At 38.2% G+C, this 14,295-nt stretch overlaps 1 protein-coding gene across 5 annotated transcripts in view; it reads left to right on the top strand.

The window, feature by feature from the left end:
* LOC136871580 (S1 RNA-binding domain-containing protein 1) overlaps positions 1-14,295 on the top strand; it is a 168,722-nt gene that overhangs the window by 128,902 nt on the left and 25,525 nt on the right. For all 5 annotated transcript variants that reach the window (XM_068227151.1, XM_068227148.1, XM_068227149.1 and 2 more), the window contains 2 exons: positions 1,070-1,217; positions 6,833-7,032. In XM_068227151.1, the coding sequence (XP_068083252.1) occupies positions 1,070-1,217; positions 6,833-7,032 (348 nt within the window). The remainder of the gene's footprint in view (positions 1-1,069; positions 1,218-6,832; positions 7,033-14,295) is intronic.

Here is a 14,295-nt window from a genome sequence, read left to right as displayed (position 1 = left end):
TTTCCATATCCCTGTTGGATAGTTTTCATTTTCATTCAATAATTTATTTTCTCACTTAACACATTATTTTTCCTTGTCCTCCGCAGAAACATCTTAACGAGGTTTTAGTGTGGTCTGTTGTGGATCTGGAACTACCGGGTGTCCACAATTAAAGTTATGGTATTCAGCGTCATGCAACACGGGCTGTAATGATCGTGGGAGTCTGAAAGTTCGTAGATATGCTAAGTAAGCAATGTGCTCGAAAATTATGCCACAAAAATATGTTTTTTTAATACAAGAATGCGATGCTACTAATGCCATAATTTAGGATAGTGTTAGCAGTATTTACATCAAATTAGTTTTTTCTGAATTTCACCCTTCGTCCTCGGCCATAATACATCACCACCAGTGAAGGGTTAAAGGACTTGACTCCAGCAAACTTATGGCGGATGACCTTCTGTGCATCTTTCTTGGCATTATTTTATCTAGGTTACACATCCCTTACTCTTTTTCAGTGAGATTGATTATTTAAAATCCTGTATTTAGAACAATTATCACGTTATCAGGAGCAAATTAAGAAGAAATTTATTTAGTTCAAAGAACCTCCAACATTACCACGTCATATCTTTAGAGTATTACTTTATTTTCTGTGCTCTTACTGTCTCTGGATAGTATTACATATTCTTTGTTCTTCCAATCTACTTTTTCAATGTTAATTTTGTTTATTTCCGTGTTTTGCCTCCCAAACTTCCTTGATTTAAATTATTTTTGTGCTATTTTTTTCATATTTGTTAATTTTGCCTATTCCAAATGAAAAGTTTAGTACTTCAGTGAAATATTCAGGAAGATAAATAATTTTTTCCTATAACTTATTGTTTGGCTATGGCTTTCAAGTCTAGAATAGTATATAGTCTTCAGTTTTATGCCCTTAGAAAATAGAAACCTTACTACTGAGCATTTCACCAAGGCCTTCACTTTGATTCTTCCTTCAAAATTACATTGTGTTTTTTACTGTGTTCATTGTTTCTATCCAGGACTAGCAAAAGTAATATTAAAGTGATCAAAATGACACCAGGTTGTTTCTTGACAGGGTTTCGTAATGGCTGTAAACTGGCTGTGGTTTCGCCTACTGGGGATGTCCTGCAGACAGATATTATGTTTCTCCCTCAGCAACAAGGCCCCCCAAATGCATTTGATCCAAATGCTGAAAAACTTCGCAACATGTTACTTAATCACGGGTAAGACTTTTCGTGCAATTTATTTTCAGTTAGTGGCAGTGATGGTTGTTATTTTACGAGGCAGAGCAATAAGATTATTAGTCCCTAATATCATTAACCAAAGTACGAGGACGGTTTGACAAGTTCTCGGAATCACCGCTAGATGTCAGTGCTAGAGCAACAAGGTTCCCGCGCAATAATCACACATCCTTTGTGAGTGAACATGTGGCGCGTCGGTGCTCTAGCTGCAGGAGTGTGGTAGTGACGACTCTTTGTTGTTGTTCCCGCGTAGTGATTTGTAACAATGGAAAAAAAACTGAGATTCGAGCAGTGATTAAATACTTTGTAAAGAAAGGTATGAAAGCAAATGAAATTCATGCCGACTTTCAGAACACACTGGGGGACTCTGCTCCTTCATTTTCAACTGTTGCCAAGTGGACCAGCGAGTTTAAATTTGGTCAGGAGAGCTTGGATGATGATCCGCGTAGTGGACGGCCAAAAAGTGTTACGACCACAGAATTTATCGCAAAAGTGCATAAAATGGTCATGGAGGATCGTCATCTGAAAGTGCGGGAGATTGCTGAAGCTGTAGGGATGTCTTCTGAACGGGTATATTATATTTTAACCTAAGAATTGGGTATGAAAAAATTATCCGCAAGAATGGGTGCCGCGGCTCTTGACATTGGACAATAAACGCACCAGATTGGAAATGTCCGAACAAAGTCTGGCCCATTTTCAGTGTGACCAACAAGATTTTTTGCGCTGGTTTGTGACTACAGATGATACTTGGGTCCGCTACTATACCCCAGAGACAAAACAGCAGTCAAAGCAGTGGAAACATGCTGATTCACCACCACCAAAGAAAGTAAAGGCAGTGTGTTCGGCCGGAAAGGTCATGGCCTCAGTTTTCTGGGATGCAAAAGGCATTCTGCTGATAGATTATCTTCCTACTGGCCAAACAATTACGGGGCAATACTATGCAAACCTCCTAGACCAACTACAGGAAAAGATACGCGAAACAAGGCCTGGTTTGGCAAGGAAAAAGGTCATCTTTCATCAGGACAGCGCTCCGCCGCACACAAGTGTTATTGCCATGTCAAAACTTCATGAAATGGGTACGAATGTTGCCACATCCACCTTATTCACCTGTTTTGGCACCATCAGACTTTCATCTATTCCCCAAGCTGAAAATTTTCCTCGGTGGACAGAGATTTTCTACAAGGGAGGAACTGACAGCCGAATTGGAGAGATATTTTGCAGGCCTGGAGGAATCTCATTTTTGAGATGGGATCAAGGCATTGAAACATCGCTGGACCAAATGCATTAGTCTACAGGGAGACTATGTTGAAAAATAAAAGCAGTTCCACCGAGGTAAGATACTTAATTCTAGTACATTCCGAGAACTATTCAAACCACCTACGTATGAGGTGAGGATGAGGGTACTGGCTGAAATAAACAGAAAAGTTCATATGAAAAAGGGAAACAAAAGAATCTCTAGGACTCTTACACCTGATGCCGTCGGTCTAAAGAGAAAGAGACCCAAGAGAGGACTGATAGGAAAGATGAGAAGATAGGTGATACCAGATTTCCATAATTGCCACGTAAATCTTGAAAATATTGCAAACCATCCACTTCATGGTCTATATCGATAAATCAATCAATAAATCAAGCAGAGAAATTGTTCCACCTTTATTTTGCCTTTGGCAATTTAATTTACAAGTAGTACATGTTTCATTTAGGTTGATTAACATCATCAGCTACACTTTTTGGTTTAGGTAGAAATTCATAAAGTACAGGGACGTACAATTCCATGTGAATCTTAAAAAAATCTCTAACATATTAAAAACTTTTTTAGGTTAGTTCTTTAAAAACTTAGGAAGTGGCGAGGGGGTGAGATAGGTTCAGAACTTGGCTATGTCTATTTTGGTTAAAACGTATTGCTAGTAATATTTCTAAAAACATGTTATAATTAATGACTAGAAAATATCTTTGTTCTTTTTTAATAATATATTTATTGCAGCTAATTGCCTTATACCTTTGTGTTCCCATAACTTGGAACGTAGAATGTAAACTGTCTTCTTATGACACCATTTTCTAGTCATCAATTATAACATGTTTTTAGAAATATTTACTAGTTACAAATTTTAACCAAAAGGGACATAGCTAAGTTCTTAACCCCTCTCCACCCCCTCGCCTCCTCCTACATTTTTAAAGATCTAACATAAAATAGTTTTTAATATTGAACCATACTGTTCATGACTTGATATGTGATATTTAACGCAATTGTAATATTGCGCAATAGGATGCCAAGCATATGGGCGCGAAGCTGAATGGAACGCGGGGGCTTGGATGTGGTTCCCTAGGAAGGGTGTGACCATGTATGAGTGAAATAGAAGACGTGTTGGAGAGGGAAGGAGAGAGAAGAATTTTGTTTTGGGAAGTACCATGCCACCTTAACAGCATTTAACGCAGGAAGAGACAGGTTTACCACGTCATGGGAATCGAGTGGTATCTCATCTCCCTGAGGGTTTTTCGGGGAGATAAAAGGATGAAAATAATCCCCAGAATTTTGCGAACATGATGGTATGTCCTACGCCATTAATATATGACAGATTCGATAATTCTACATTAAAACAACACCGTGGGAAGCAGTCGAGTAGCCACATACCAGAGTCAAGTATGTATCGCTGTGGATCCCCTGGCTTGGCTTCGGTTTCTGCACCCTATAAGAGTTAGGAGATTTTGAGGGAAGCACCTCATTCAACTGCAAGATCGCTGCCAGTGCGTGTTGCGTGTATCTTTGTCTGTCTTGATTATCGCGCCATAAACTTTTGTTTGAACAAAGATTATGATTACGTTTGAGCATTTGTGCTAACTTTATTCAGAGAAGTGATTTGAATAAGAGTTTTATCGTGAGGTTAGATTTGGATTTTATCACAGTGCAGTCATGAATCTGTAACGACCATAAACTATCCATCTGACTTCTTCACAGAAGTGGCACGGGTAGGCTCATAGTAAGATGATGATCAGTAGTAGGATTTGAACTACAAACTGAAAGTATTCAGGTTGTTTTGGACTGATGCACATGTGTGGTTGAGTTAAAATAACAATTTATCTCGACAAATAAGGCTACGAACTCTTATTCCGTGCGTGGTTTCACAATGATAGAAACTATGACCTTAACGTCACCAAGCTTGTAACCTATCGGTTATGCACAAGAAACGGAGTTGGAGTGACGATTGTGTTGTGCGGTTAAATAACTGAGTATTTAATTCCAGTAATTCCCTCAACGACTTTCAAGACAGTGTGTACGCAAACTTTAAGCCGAGCATAGAAGATGCCTATGATGGACCTACCTGCAGACATCAGTACAAGAGGATCAACCGTGGACGTCTTCCTCATGTCTGGCTAAATGCCATAGCCGGGTCTCGATGGAGAGAGCAGAGGGTCGCCTAAAATGAGCTAAGTGAACCAAGGTTGTTAGCAGTGGTAGGATTAGTGACAGTTACGCAGAGAGTTAGCGATTAGTCATGTAAATACGAGTTAGTAAAGCCTTTTGGCAAGTAAGATCATGTCATATGAGTCCATCAGGCCATTTAATAAGATAATTTTGAAGTTATTAAAGCTTTTAAGGCATGTAGTTAATCATCTTGGAACTTGTACAGTTTGTTATAGTATTTTACGGGTGATAAGGGAGTTACTTGCCAATTAGGATTGTTTCTTTTTGTGTTATGTCGGAATATTCCTTATGCATGGTAACATAGTTTGGCTGTAAATAAGAATCATCAAAAGGAAAGCTTGTCATTCTCAGACATCGGGAAGGATAGAAAGGTTAAAATAGTGTTAAATCTGCATGATGCATGTGCATGATTTATCTGCATGTTTTTACTATGATTAAGGTTTATTGAGGAGACTGATACCATATTGTAAGTAATGTTATCAAAATTTCTGACTGAGTTTTACACCACCAAACATTAGACTCGAACCGGGGTCTTGAGGGCATGATGTTGCGCCATATGTGAGTAGCACTGTGTTTTAGTGAGAAATAGTACGTGATAGTACTTTGATTAAATGAGTTAGACCCAAGAAGCGGTCCAATAACTGAGCCTGATATTTAGAAAGAGAATTGATTCATTGCTTGTTGCAAGAAGGTGCGTAAAAGCACAAATGTTCGTCATGGTAAGACGAAAGTGAGACCCTTGTCTGGTATCGAGGGCAGAAGGTGGTGGAGACTAGGTCAGAGCAGGAGTTTGTTTACAATGTTTTTTGTTCATCTGGGAGCTCTTCCCCTCCCACTTGGCGGGTCGTTGACACAGCTACTTCACCCCAGGGGGTGACCGCCCATCTTTAAAGTCGCATGCAGTAATTTTGTTCTTTTCCTTTGCAGCTGAGATATTTATTTTTGTGACAGAGGTTTTTTCCGTCAGTCAATATCTGTGTGTACATAATGTGTGATGCTCTTGTGTATTACTTGATTTTATGTATGTTAGATTGTCTGGTAACCGTGAAGATTACCAAGGGGTCGTTGAACACTCATCCATTTTAGTGGAATCATGGCCACAAGTAAATTCTCTGCCTTTTTTGTTGGGTTTTAACTTTGTTTTATTTCCATGTTATGTTGTAAATATGTCCCGGATGCAAGGGAATTTCAGTGTTAAATTTATTTTCTGCGAAACGTTGCTAATCCTAGTACTATAATTCATGTCTTATGTCCAATGGTGTTGTACACTGAGGACCAGTTCACTAGCTCACATCCGTCGAAACATGAACGTCGTCACTCAAATTTATAATGTAAGCCATTCTTGGCATTTTCTGCACCATGAGTGCATTATGTAAATAATTTTGTCATTAATTTTGATTAATAATTGACTGTGGTTTTGTCAGTTAAATGGTTCAAATTTTACACAGTTCCTCATTTATGATAATAATACAGTAGTATACCTGTCCTATCAACACACTCGTCACAAGTACGAGACATGAGCTCTGTTTGGCTGCTAGTTCGGTACATTTTTATTTTTTTGGACAGGTAAGCAGGTAAGTTATCGAGCCCACCATTTTTTTTGTGATTTATCCATTTACTTAAGCCCTAAAGGGCTTGTTTTGAGATTCATATGGAATTGTATGTCTCAGTACTTTTATGAATTTCTACGTAAACCAAAAAGTGTAGCTGATGTTTTAGTCAGTCTAAACAAAACATGTACCAACAACTTTTAAATCAAATTTGCCAAAGGCAAAATAAAAAGTATAAATTAGATGGAACAATTTCTCTGCTTGATTTATTAATCTTGAAAATAGTAAGCTTTGCATACATATTCAGAAAATTGTGTTCACCCGAAACAAAGATCAATTCAAGACGATCCCTTCAGTTACAGGCAAGAATATTATTATGATGATGGTGTACTTCAACTTCACGGCAGGTCTATATATTTTGTGTTGATTATTCCTTCTTGATCCGTATTTAATTTTTTAATGTACAGTATTATGTTTGGTTAAATACAAGAACAGCTTACAGTGGGATGTGATATAATTAGTTACTGTAGCCTGCAGTAGCACTGTGCGGTGATGGTAAGCTTAACCTCAGAGTGATGACACCAGTTCTGCTACTCGTTGTGGTATTGTTTATTCTCTCTTTCTAGATGTGAATTGATTGCTCTGGGAAACGGAACAGCGTGTCGAGAGACAGAGGCATACCTTGGGTCTCTCATTCAGAGGATGAAGTTTAAACCATTGGATGTAAAATACACCATAGTCAGTGAGCAGGGCGCAAGTATTTATTCTTGTAGCCCATTGGCTAAGAAGGAGTTTCCTTCTATGGACACTAATATGATCAGTGCAGGTTAGTTTATTGTATATTGATCTTTAATCTCATTGTGATATTGGTTCATGGAGATGCATGTAACGACTGAGTAAGTTTATGGGCATGAGAATACAGTGCACACACAATGGTAAAAGCTCTCCATTCCATAGCGTCGTCTCTGGTGCGGCTCATAATGACTTACTCAGAATGGCATGGCTTAAGGCCAGTGCTGTTGGTCCTCCCGCCAAGTCACTCGTCATGTGTTGCTTGTGTAGTCTGTAGTGGACGTATGTGTAACTTGAGTGATTAGGATATTCCTGCGAGATGTTGAGATGTTTTTACTGTAGTGTATTGATACAGATGCTACTCCTGGACTGTCTGAGGACCCAAAAAAACAAGTCGGCACGTTTCATAGTGGTGAGAATAAGATAATTGCAAACGTTTTGGGATGTTGTGAAAGAGAGCAAATCATTATTGGTTCCTCTTAACCAGTCTCTTCACTCCTTAACTGAGCATTAATTTCTATGTATTACATATGTACTTATATATATCTCTTTTCAGATAATTTTTCATCACTAAGAAAATATTCAAATATTGTCAATGGTTCGTGATTATCCCCAGAGTTAGCATGAATCCCACTATTGCTGGTAAAAATGAATATGTTGCGTGGCCCTCCAAATGTAACCCAGTCAGTCTGAACGCCTTCGATTTCTTCACATTCGTGTCGGTCATCATGGAATTCCTCACTCGATTTGGAAGAATAATTGTCACTTTCATCTTCACTTTCATCGCAATGCAAGAGCATTCACTCAATATCGCTGCTTTGTTTGTTTATACTTGGGGGATTTTAGTTCACATGACTTCTACATGGAATACGATATTCCATGGAAATAAAATGTAATTCGTTGCAAAATAAGGCCAGAAGTATCTGTAAACCTCTGACACTTATAAGCAGTTAATGCAATCTGTAATAAACGCACGAACTTGGATGACACTTAAAAGTGGTTTATGTAACTTGCGAATAATTACCTTGACGCTTATAAGCGGTTGACGCTGGGAAGGGGTTAAAGATGCAAATGTTTACATAGGTGTAAGTATAGGTGAAGGGTTTCAGTGCTTCTCATCCAAATAAATCTCCACAGACAACAGGCAAGAAAAGGTAGGTCTATAGTGCTTTCATATCGATACACATTAATGTTTCATGCAAACAATTCAAATAGCAATAAATATGTTTTTTCCAATAGACCAAAGAAGAGCAGCAAGTTCATGCTGGATGATTTTTACAAACATGTTACTTGAGATACGATTGAAGAATTCTACACTGAAGAAAGTCATCTCCACCATTTGCAAATTCATCCCTACTTTACAAGAGAATATAGGTTGTCTTCATATTGTTTTGAAAGACAGGGTCTTCGTGTGGAAGGAAGTTCAGACAAACACATGCTGTTATTAGAGCTTGGTGACATTGTTGACTGGCGTACAAAGTATCTCGTTACAATACAGCATTTCAAGGAATAGGACAAAGGAACTTTTTTCTTTTGGACGAGTCATGGATTGATCATAACATGACTGTAGGGAAATACTGGGAGTGACTGCTTAGGGAGGTGCACCCGAAAGACTCAATATTGGTGCTGTTTGTTCTCGCAGAGGGTTTATTCATATTTTACAACTGATATTTCAAGCTGGTTCAACACAAGGTGACTAATGGTCAAATAAATGGGGTGGTTCAGCTCAAGCGTATTACCTTATCAGCCTCTGGCGTCAGTAGTTGTGATTGACAGTGCTCCCATAATTGTAAGCGAGCGGAAAAGAAGACTGTAAAAGTGGCTATGAAGACGAGGTATACACAGTGATATTAGTGCGAGAAAAGGTGTTCTATATTATCTGTGAACAAACCTTTAAAAAAGAAAGATCTTCAAGATACCATATTTACTGGCCTATTACCCCCCAAATTTTTTATTATTATCAGGTATAAATAATAGGAAAAATGAAAAATATTGCAAAACAATCTCTCAAGTGACCAGGCAGCAAGTACATTTCAGTTGACGGTAAAAGTCATGTTTCTGCACCACCTGTGCACTGGCCTTGTGTTTGGCTGCTCTCTCCCCACCCTATATTTCTCAAAGCCCTTCCAGGTTGCGAGCCCCTCATCCCATGCGGCAGCGTGTTGTGTATAAATAGCAAGCATCATGTGCACAAGCAGGAGTGAAAATGAGCAAGAACAAGTTTTATGGCACACTTCAAGGTGAATCTGTTAGAGAATATGCTGCTGAAAGCGGACTGAGAGCTGCGATCGTACATACAAAGTCCAGCCATGTACGATTTGTAATCGGCGTATTCAGAGAGACAAATTATTGTGAGCAAGGAACAAACATCTACTGTAATTCCTTAGGCGGTGTGTAGCAAGGAAAATACAGAAATTTAGACTTAACATTTCTGGAGTTGGTTAAAGAAGCAAGAGACAACGGCAGTGATCTAAATCACAAAGTGTGTGAAGTCTTGGTATGCGCGGAAACATTTTAAAACAAGTAGAGGTGGTCAGAATGCCGGAATGGACTAAGTTTGCAGAGAGCGACATCACTGTGCCAGCGTCTTCCATCTGATTATACCGACAAATTGATCAAATTTCACTGCTTCATAAGCTATAAATTTAATTTCTGTTCTGTATTGAAGTGTAATTATAAGAAATAAATTGACAAGAGGGTCCACTTTTCAATACAATATATCAAGTAAATAATATTACATTAGTCTCGGGACTAGTTTCAGCTCCTTAATGGCCATATTTAACCCAACTAAAAGTTAAACAGATCATGTGATAACTAAAACATATGTATATAAGATAAAGACAGTGTTGCAGGAATATTTACAGTAAAACCTCGTTAATTCGAAGTCGTTGGGACTAAAAAATCAGACTTCGAATTACGTGATTCCGAATTAACCGCCAATTCGCAATTCAGAAGTACCAACCCTTGCCGCGTTACAAAATATTCTAAGGCCCGTTACTGCATGCAGTTAACCTTGATTCACAGTTTATACCTTTCAAATGCCATCAAAAAAGAACTATTTCCAAAATATATCCAAGAAGGTGCATTTGCAGTATTCAAATAATGCACTCGGATATCTCACTGGTAAACATAACCTTACGCAGGAAAGAAAGAAAAAAAAAAGCACGATTCAAAGACGAGGAGAAATCTATGCTGGCTCCCATGTGCAAGTGCTTTATTCATTGGATTACTATACTGTATGCATTTTAGATGCCTTGTATTTACACAGAAAGTACCCGATGCCCTTAAAATCGAACTTTCTTATGACTCTATCCTTGTACGATTTCTCGCCATGGCACTTGTCTCGTAGGTACTTCAGAAATGTAAACACTTGCTGCGTCACAAAGTATTCTAAGACCCATTAATACATGCAATCACCTCGATTCACAGTTTAAACCTTTCAAATGCCATGGAAAAAACTATTTCCGAAATGTATCCAACAAGGTGCATTACAATGTTCAAATGTTCAATGTTCAAATAATGTTCAAATGTTCAACGAAAGAAAAAATCGCACAATTCAAAGATGAGGATAAAGTATGCCGGTTCCCCTGTGCAAATGCATTATTTTTTGGATATCTGTACTGTTTGCATTTTTAGATGCTTTGTACTGGCATGGAAAGTGCCCGACGCCCTTAAAACATTGTAGCTTATCGAACTTTCCTATGACGAGGGGATAATGTATTTCGCGTCCATGTGCATTGCAACGCACTACTATGACCCCAATCCCTCACCCCTGTACGATTTCCCGACTGGCAATTTCTCCTTTAAAACCATAAGACCGTTTGGGCTCGCATTAAAATAAAGCAATGCAGTTTCACCGGCAGTGGCAATATTGTTCGGTACCTACGAATTTATTATATGAGCCACGTTTTTTCCTCAACTGTCGGCATCGCCAGTGTTCGTGGATTCTGTTTCCCCGCACACTGCCTGTTGCGTGATAATTACGGCGTTCCTTAAAAGGTTGAATACAAAAGAATTCCGATTTCATTCAACTTAGCAATCATGAAGCGCACTGTAGACCCACCGAAGTGAGTGTAGTTGTAAGTGCGGGAAGCTACCCATCCACGTTCCGGAATGCGCGTTCTATTATGACGCGGAGCAGATAAATTTCGAGTTGAAATTACTCTGTAACGTACTATTGTTTTAAAATGTAAAGGCAGTTTCGAATTAAAAGTCTGAATTTTGGTAATGGGGCCGACATTGTACTTCAAATTATGAATTATCCGTATTTCAAATTAAACAATTGAAATAACATGCAAAACTGTATCTCATGTTTCCGGGAACGAGAGCTTCTTCGAATTAGGCGGGATTTTGAATTAACTGATTTCGAATTATCGAGGTTCTACTGTATAACATAACAAAAAAAAAAATAAAACAACAAAAATTATGATTGTGATCTTCTTTCAAAATCTCTTTATTTGCAAATGAGGTGTCTACCTCGGTGGCAAATGGTACACTAAAATACATTATTGTCAAGCACTAAATATTAAATTAACAAGAGAAGAAAATTTTTCCTATAATACAATATTATACAATTTACGCTAACAATGTTTTCTATTAACACACAGCTCGTCCTTAATAAATTTATATTGTTTACAAAATTCTAATTATAATATCTCCTGTACTACTTACAAATATAGTCAACTGATATACAGTATGTGGAATTGCTTCAAATGATACTATAAAACTGGTATAACATTAATATTTACATTGCATTTATGTATTTACTTTTTTTTTTTTTACCCGTTCTGGATCCTAAGTAGCATAACGACCTGCTGCGTCTTAACCAGAGCCCCTTTTGCCACCACTTTTCAGAGTTCCTGAAGGGCCTTCACAGCTACCGTAGCGGTCCCAGGGCCCTCGAAGTCCCCACTGTACTTCACCCCTACAGGCAGTCTCCTACTTTGGCTGTCCAAACTCCTTAGACCAGGGGATGGAATTAATTTATTCACACACATTTTTTTTAATTTACAATAACCTGCACCGGTCGAATGCCCTCTAACACTTCATTTATTTTCTCTGTTGCTGTTTATTCTCTTCTTGAATATCTGTACAGATTTTGGAAAAGGATCAAACACTACCGCTGGTAAACTGTTCCACTCCTTCACACCCTTCCCAATGAATGAAAATTTACCCCAATCGCTTCTGCTAAAATTCCTTCTAATTTTATATTTGTGGTCAGTCCTGCCGATATAATTATTTTCCAACTGAAGCCTCTCACGGATATCTCCCCATGCTTCTTCTCCTGTATAGGCTCTATATAATCCTGTAAGTCTAGTTTTCTCCCTTCTCTTACTTAAAGTTTCCCACCCAAGTTCCTTTAACATTTCTGATACACTACTCTTTCTCCTGAAATCCCCTGTTACAAATCTTGCTGCTTTCCTCTGCACACTATCTATTTCTTTTATTAGGTATTCTTGGTGAGGATCCCAAACACTGTTTGCATATTCCAATAATGGACGAACCATACTCAAGTAACTTTTTTCTTTTAATTCTTTGTTGCATCCTTTAAGTAGCCTCATTATGACATGTAATGATCTGTATGCTTTCCCAACAATGTCATCAATATGACCCTTCCAGTGCAAATTACTTTCAAATCTCACACCTAAGTATTTGCACTTGCCTTCTTTTGGGATAACTACCTCATCCAAAGTATATTCAAATTCAGTTTTAAAGCTCCTGTTTGTAAAAGTTGTAACAGTTGATTTGCCTCCATTAACCTTCATATTATTTTCTTCAACCCATTCCTGGAAACTGTCAAGGTCCCTTTGTAATTCTGAACAATCCTCAATGTTGTTTATTTCTCTATAAACAATTATGTCATCTGCATACAATCTTATTTTTGATGTTATATTGTTCCCTAAATCATTTGCGTATATTAAGAAAAGTAACGGACCGATTATACTACCCTGTGCAATTCCCTTCCAAACTTTCTCTTCCTGCGATACATTATTTCCTACTTTGACTTTCTGAACCCTTGAATTTAGAAATGCTTTTATCCAACGTGTAACCCTTACGTCCAATCCTATTCCCTCCAATTTCTTTAATAATATTCCATGTTCCACTCTATCAAAGGCTTTGGAAAGATCTTGTCATAATATGATGTCTTTAAGTTGAGTTAGGACCTCAGGCAATGAAGTAAATCTCTCTATATATGTACATCTATGCATATATTTCACTCAAAATCTCTCTATATAACAGTAGAACCTTGATTCGCCGTTTTTCGAGGGACCGTGAAAATAAGATGTACAACACGGGAAACCGGAAAATCGGGGAATGAATGAAAACAATCAACAATTTGGCTAAACATCACAAAAATGAAATATGTATAATTATAATGTTACAAAAACTCCTAAACTGAACCAAACTATAGCCCCAATGGGCCTCTGCCTGCCAAGCGACCGCTGCTCAGCCCAAAGGCCTGCAGACAGATTACAAGGTGATGCATGGTCAGTGTGATGAATCCTCTCGGCCGATATTCCGGGCTCTCTAGATCGGGGTCGCCATCTCACCATTAGATAGCTCCTCAATTAAAGGTAATCACGTAGGCTGAGTGGACCTGAAACCAGCCCTTATATCCCGGTAAAATTGCGTGACCTGTTCGGAATCAAACCCGGGCCCTCTGGATGAGAGGCAGGCATGTTACACCGCGAAACCGCATTAATTACCGGTATGCGAGTTCAAAATCTCAATACTTTATATTCAATTTTATAGGGTAATTTTCATCAGTTTCCCATGAAAACTTCTTTCAGTTCAGCAACTTTGATTAACCAAACTCTTCGAAAAATCTAATAACACCAAGTCAAACGACAATTGACTACAAGTAGTTTTTAATTATCTCATCTAATAAAATAAAGCACATTAGATACAAAAGCACGAAATCCCTTCTTTTCTTAATCTTCCATTGTAATTTGGTCTCTGGTATACTGTTCATAGTAAGTTTCTGGAAATCTTGTACTGCGTAAATTAGGCCTACATCGACTTCTAAAGGTTATGTTGAACTCGAAAACATGGTTTCCAATGTAAGTATCGATTCTCAAAAGTTCTCAAATGCATTATATTCAATTCTGCCCGTCACTAATCCAATCAAATTGGAAAGAGGAAAAAACTCATCAAAACTTCAGAAATTGCGGTTATTCATGACCTTGAGGTCATCAGGAAAGCGAGCTCGCACAAGGCCTTACTAGATATCTAGTTGGCTTTGGCTCGCAGCAGATATCAGTGCGAGTTGGAAATGATACAGACCATCAAAATGTCA

This window comes from Anabrus simplex, chromosome 4 (genome assembly GCF_040414725.1).
Source record: "Anabrus simplex isolate iqAnaSimp1 chromosome 4, ASM4041472v1, whole genome shotgun sequence".
In the NCBI taxonomy this organism is placed as follows: domain Eukaryota; kingdom Metazoa; phylum Arthropoda; class Insecta; order Orthoptera; family Tettigoniidae; genus Anabrus; species Anabrus simplex.
Note: the sequence above shows the minus strand (reverse complement) of the source record. Positions and strands in the feature narration are given on the sequence as shown.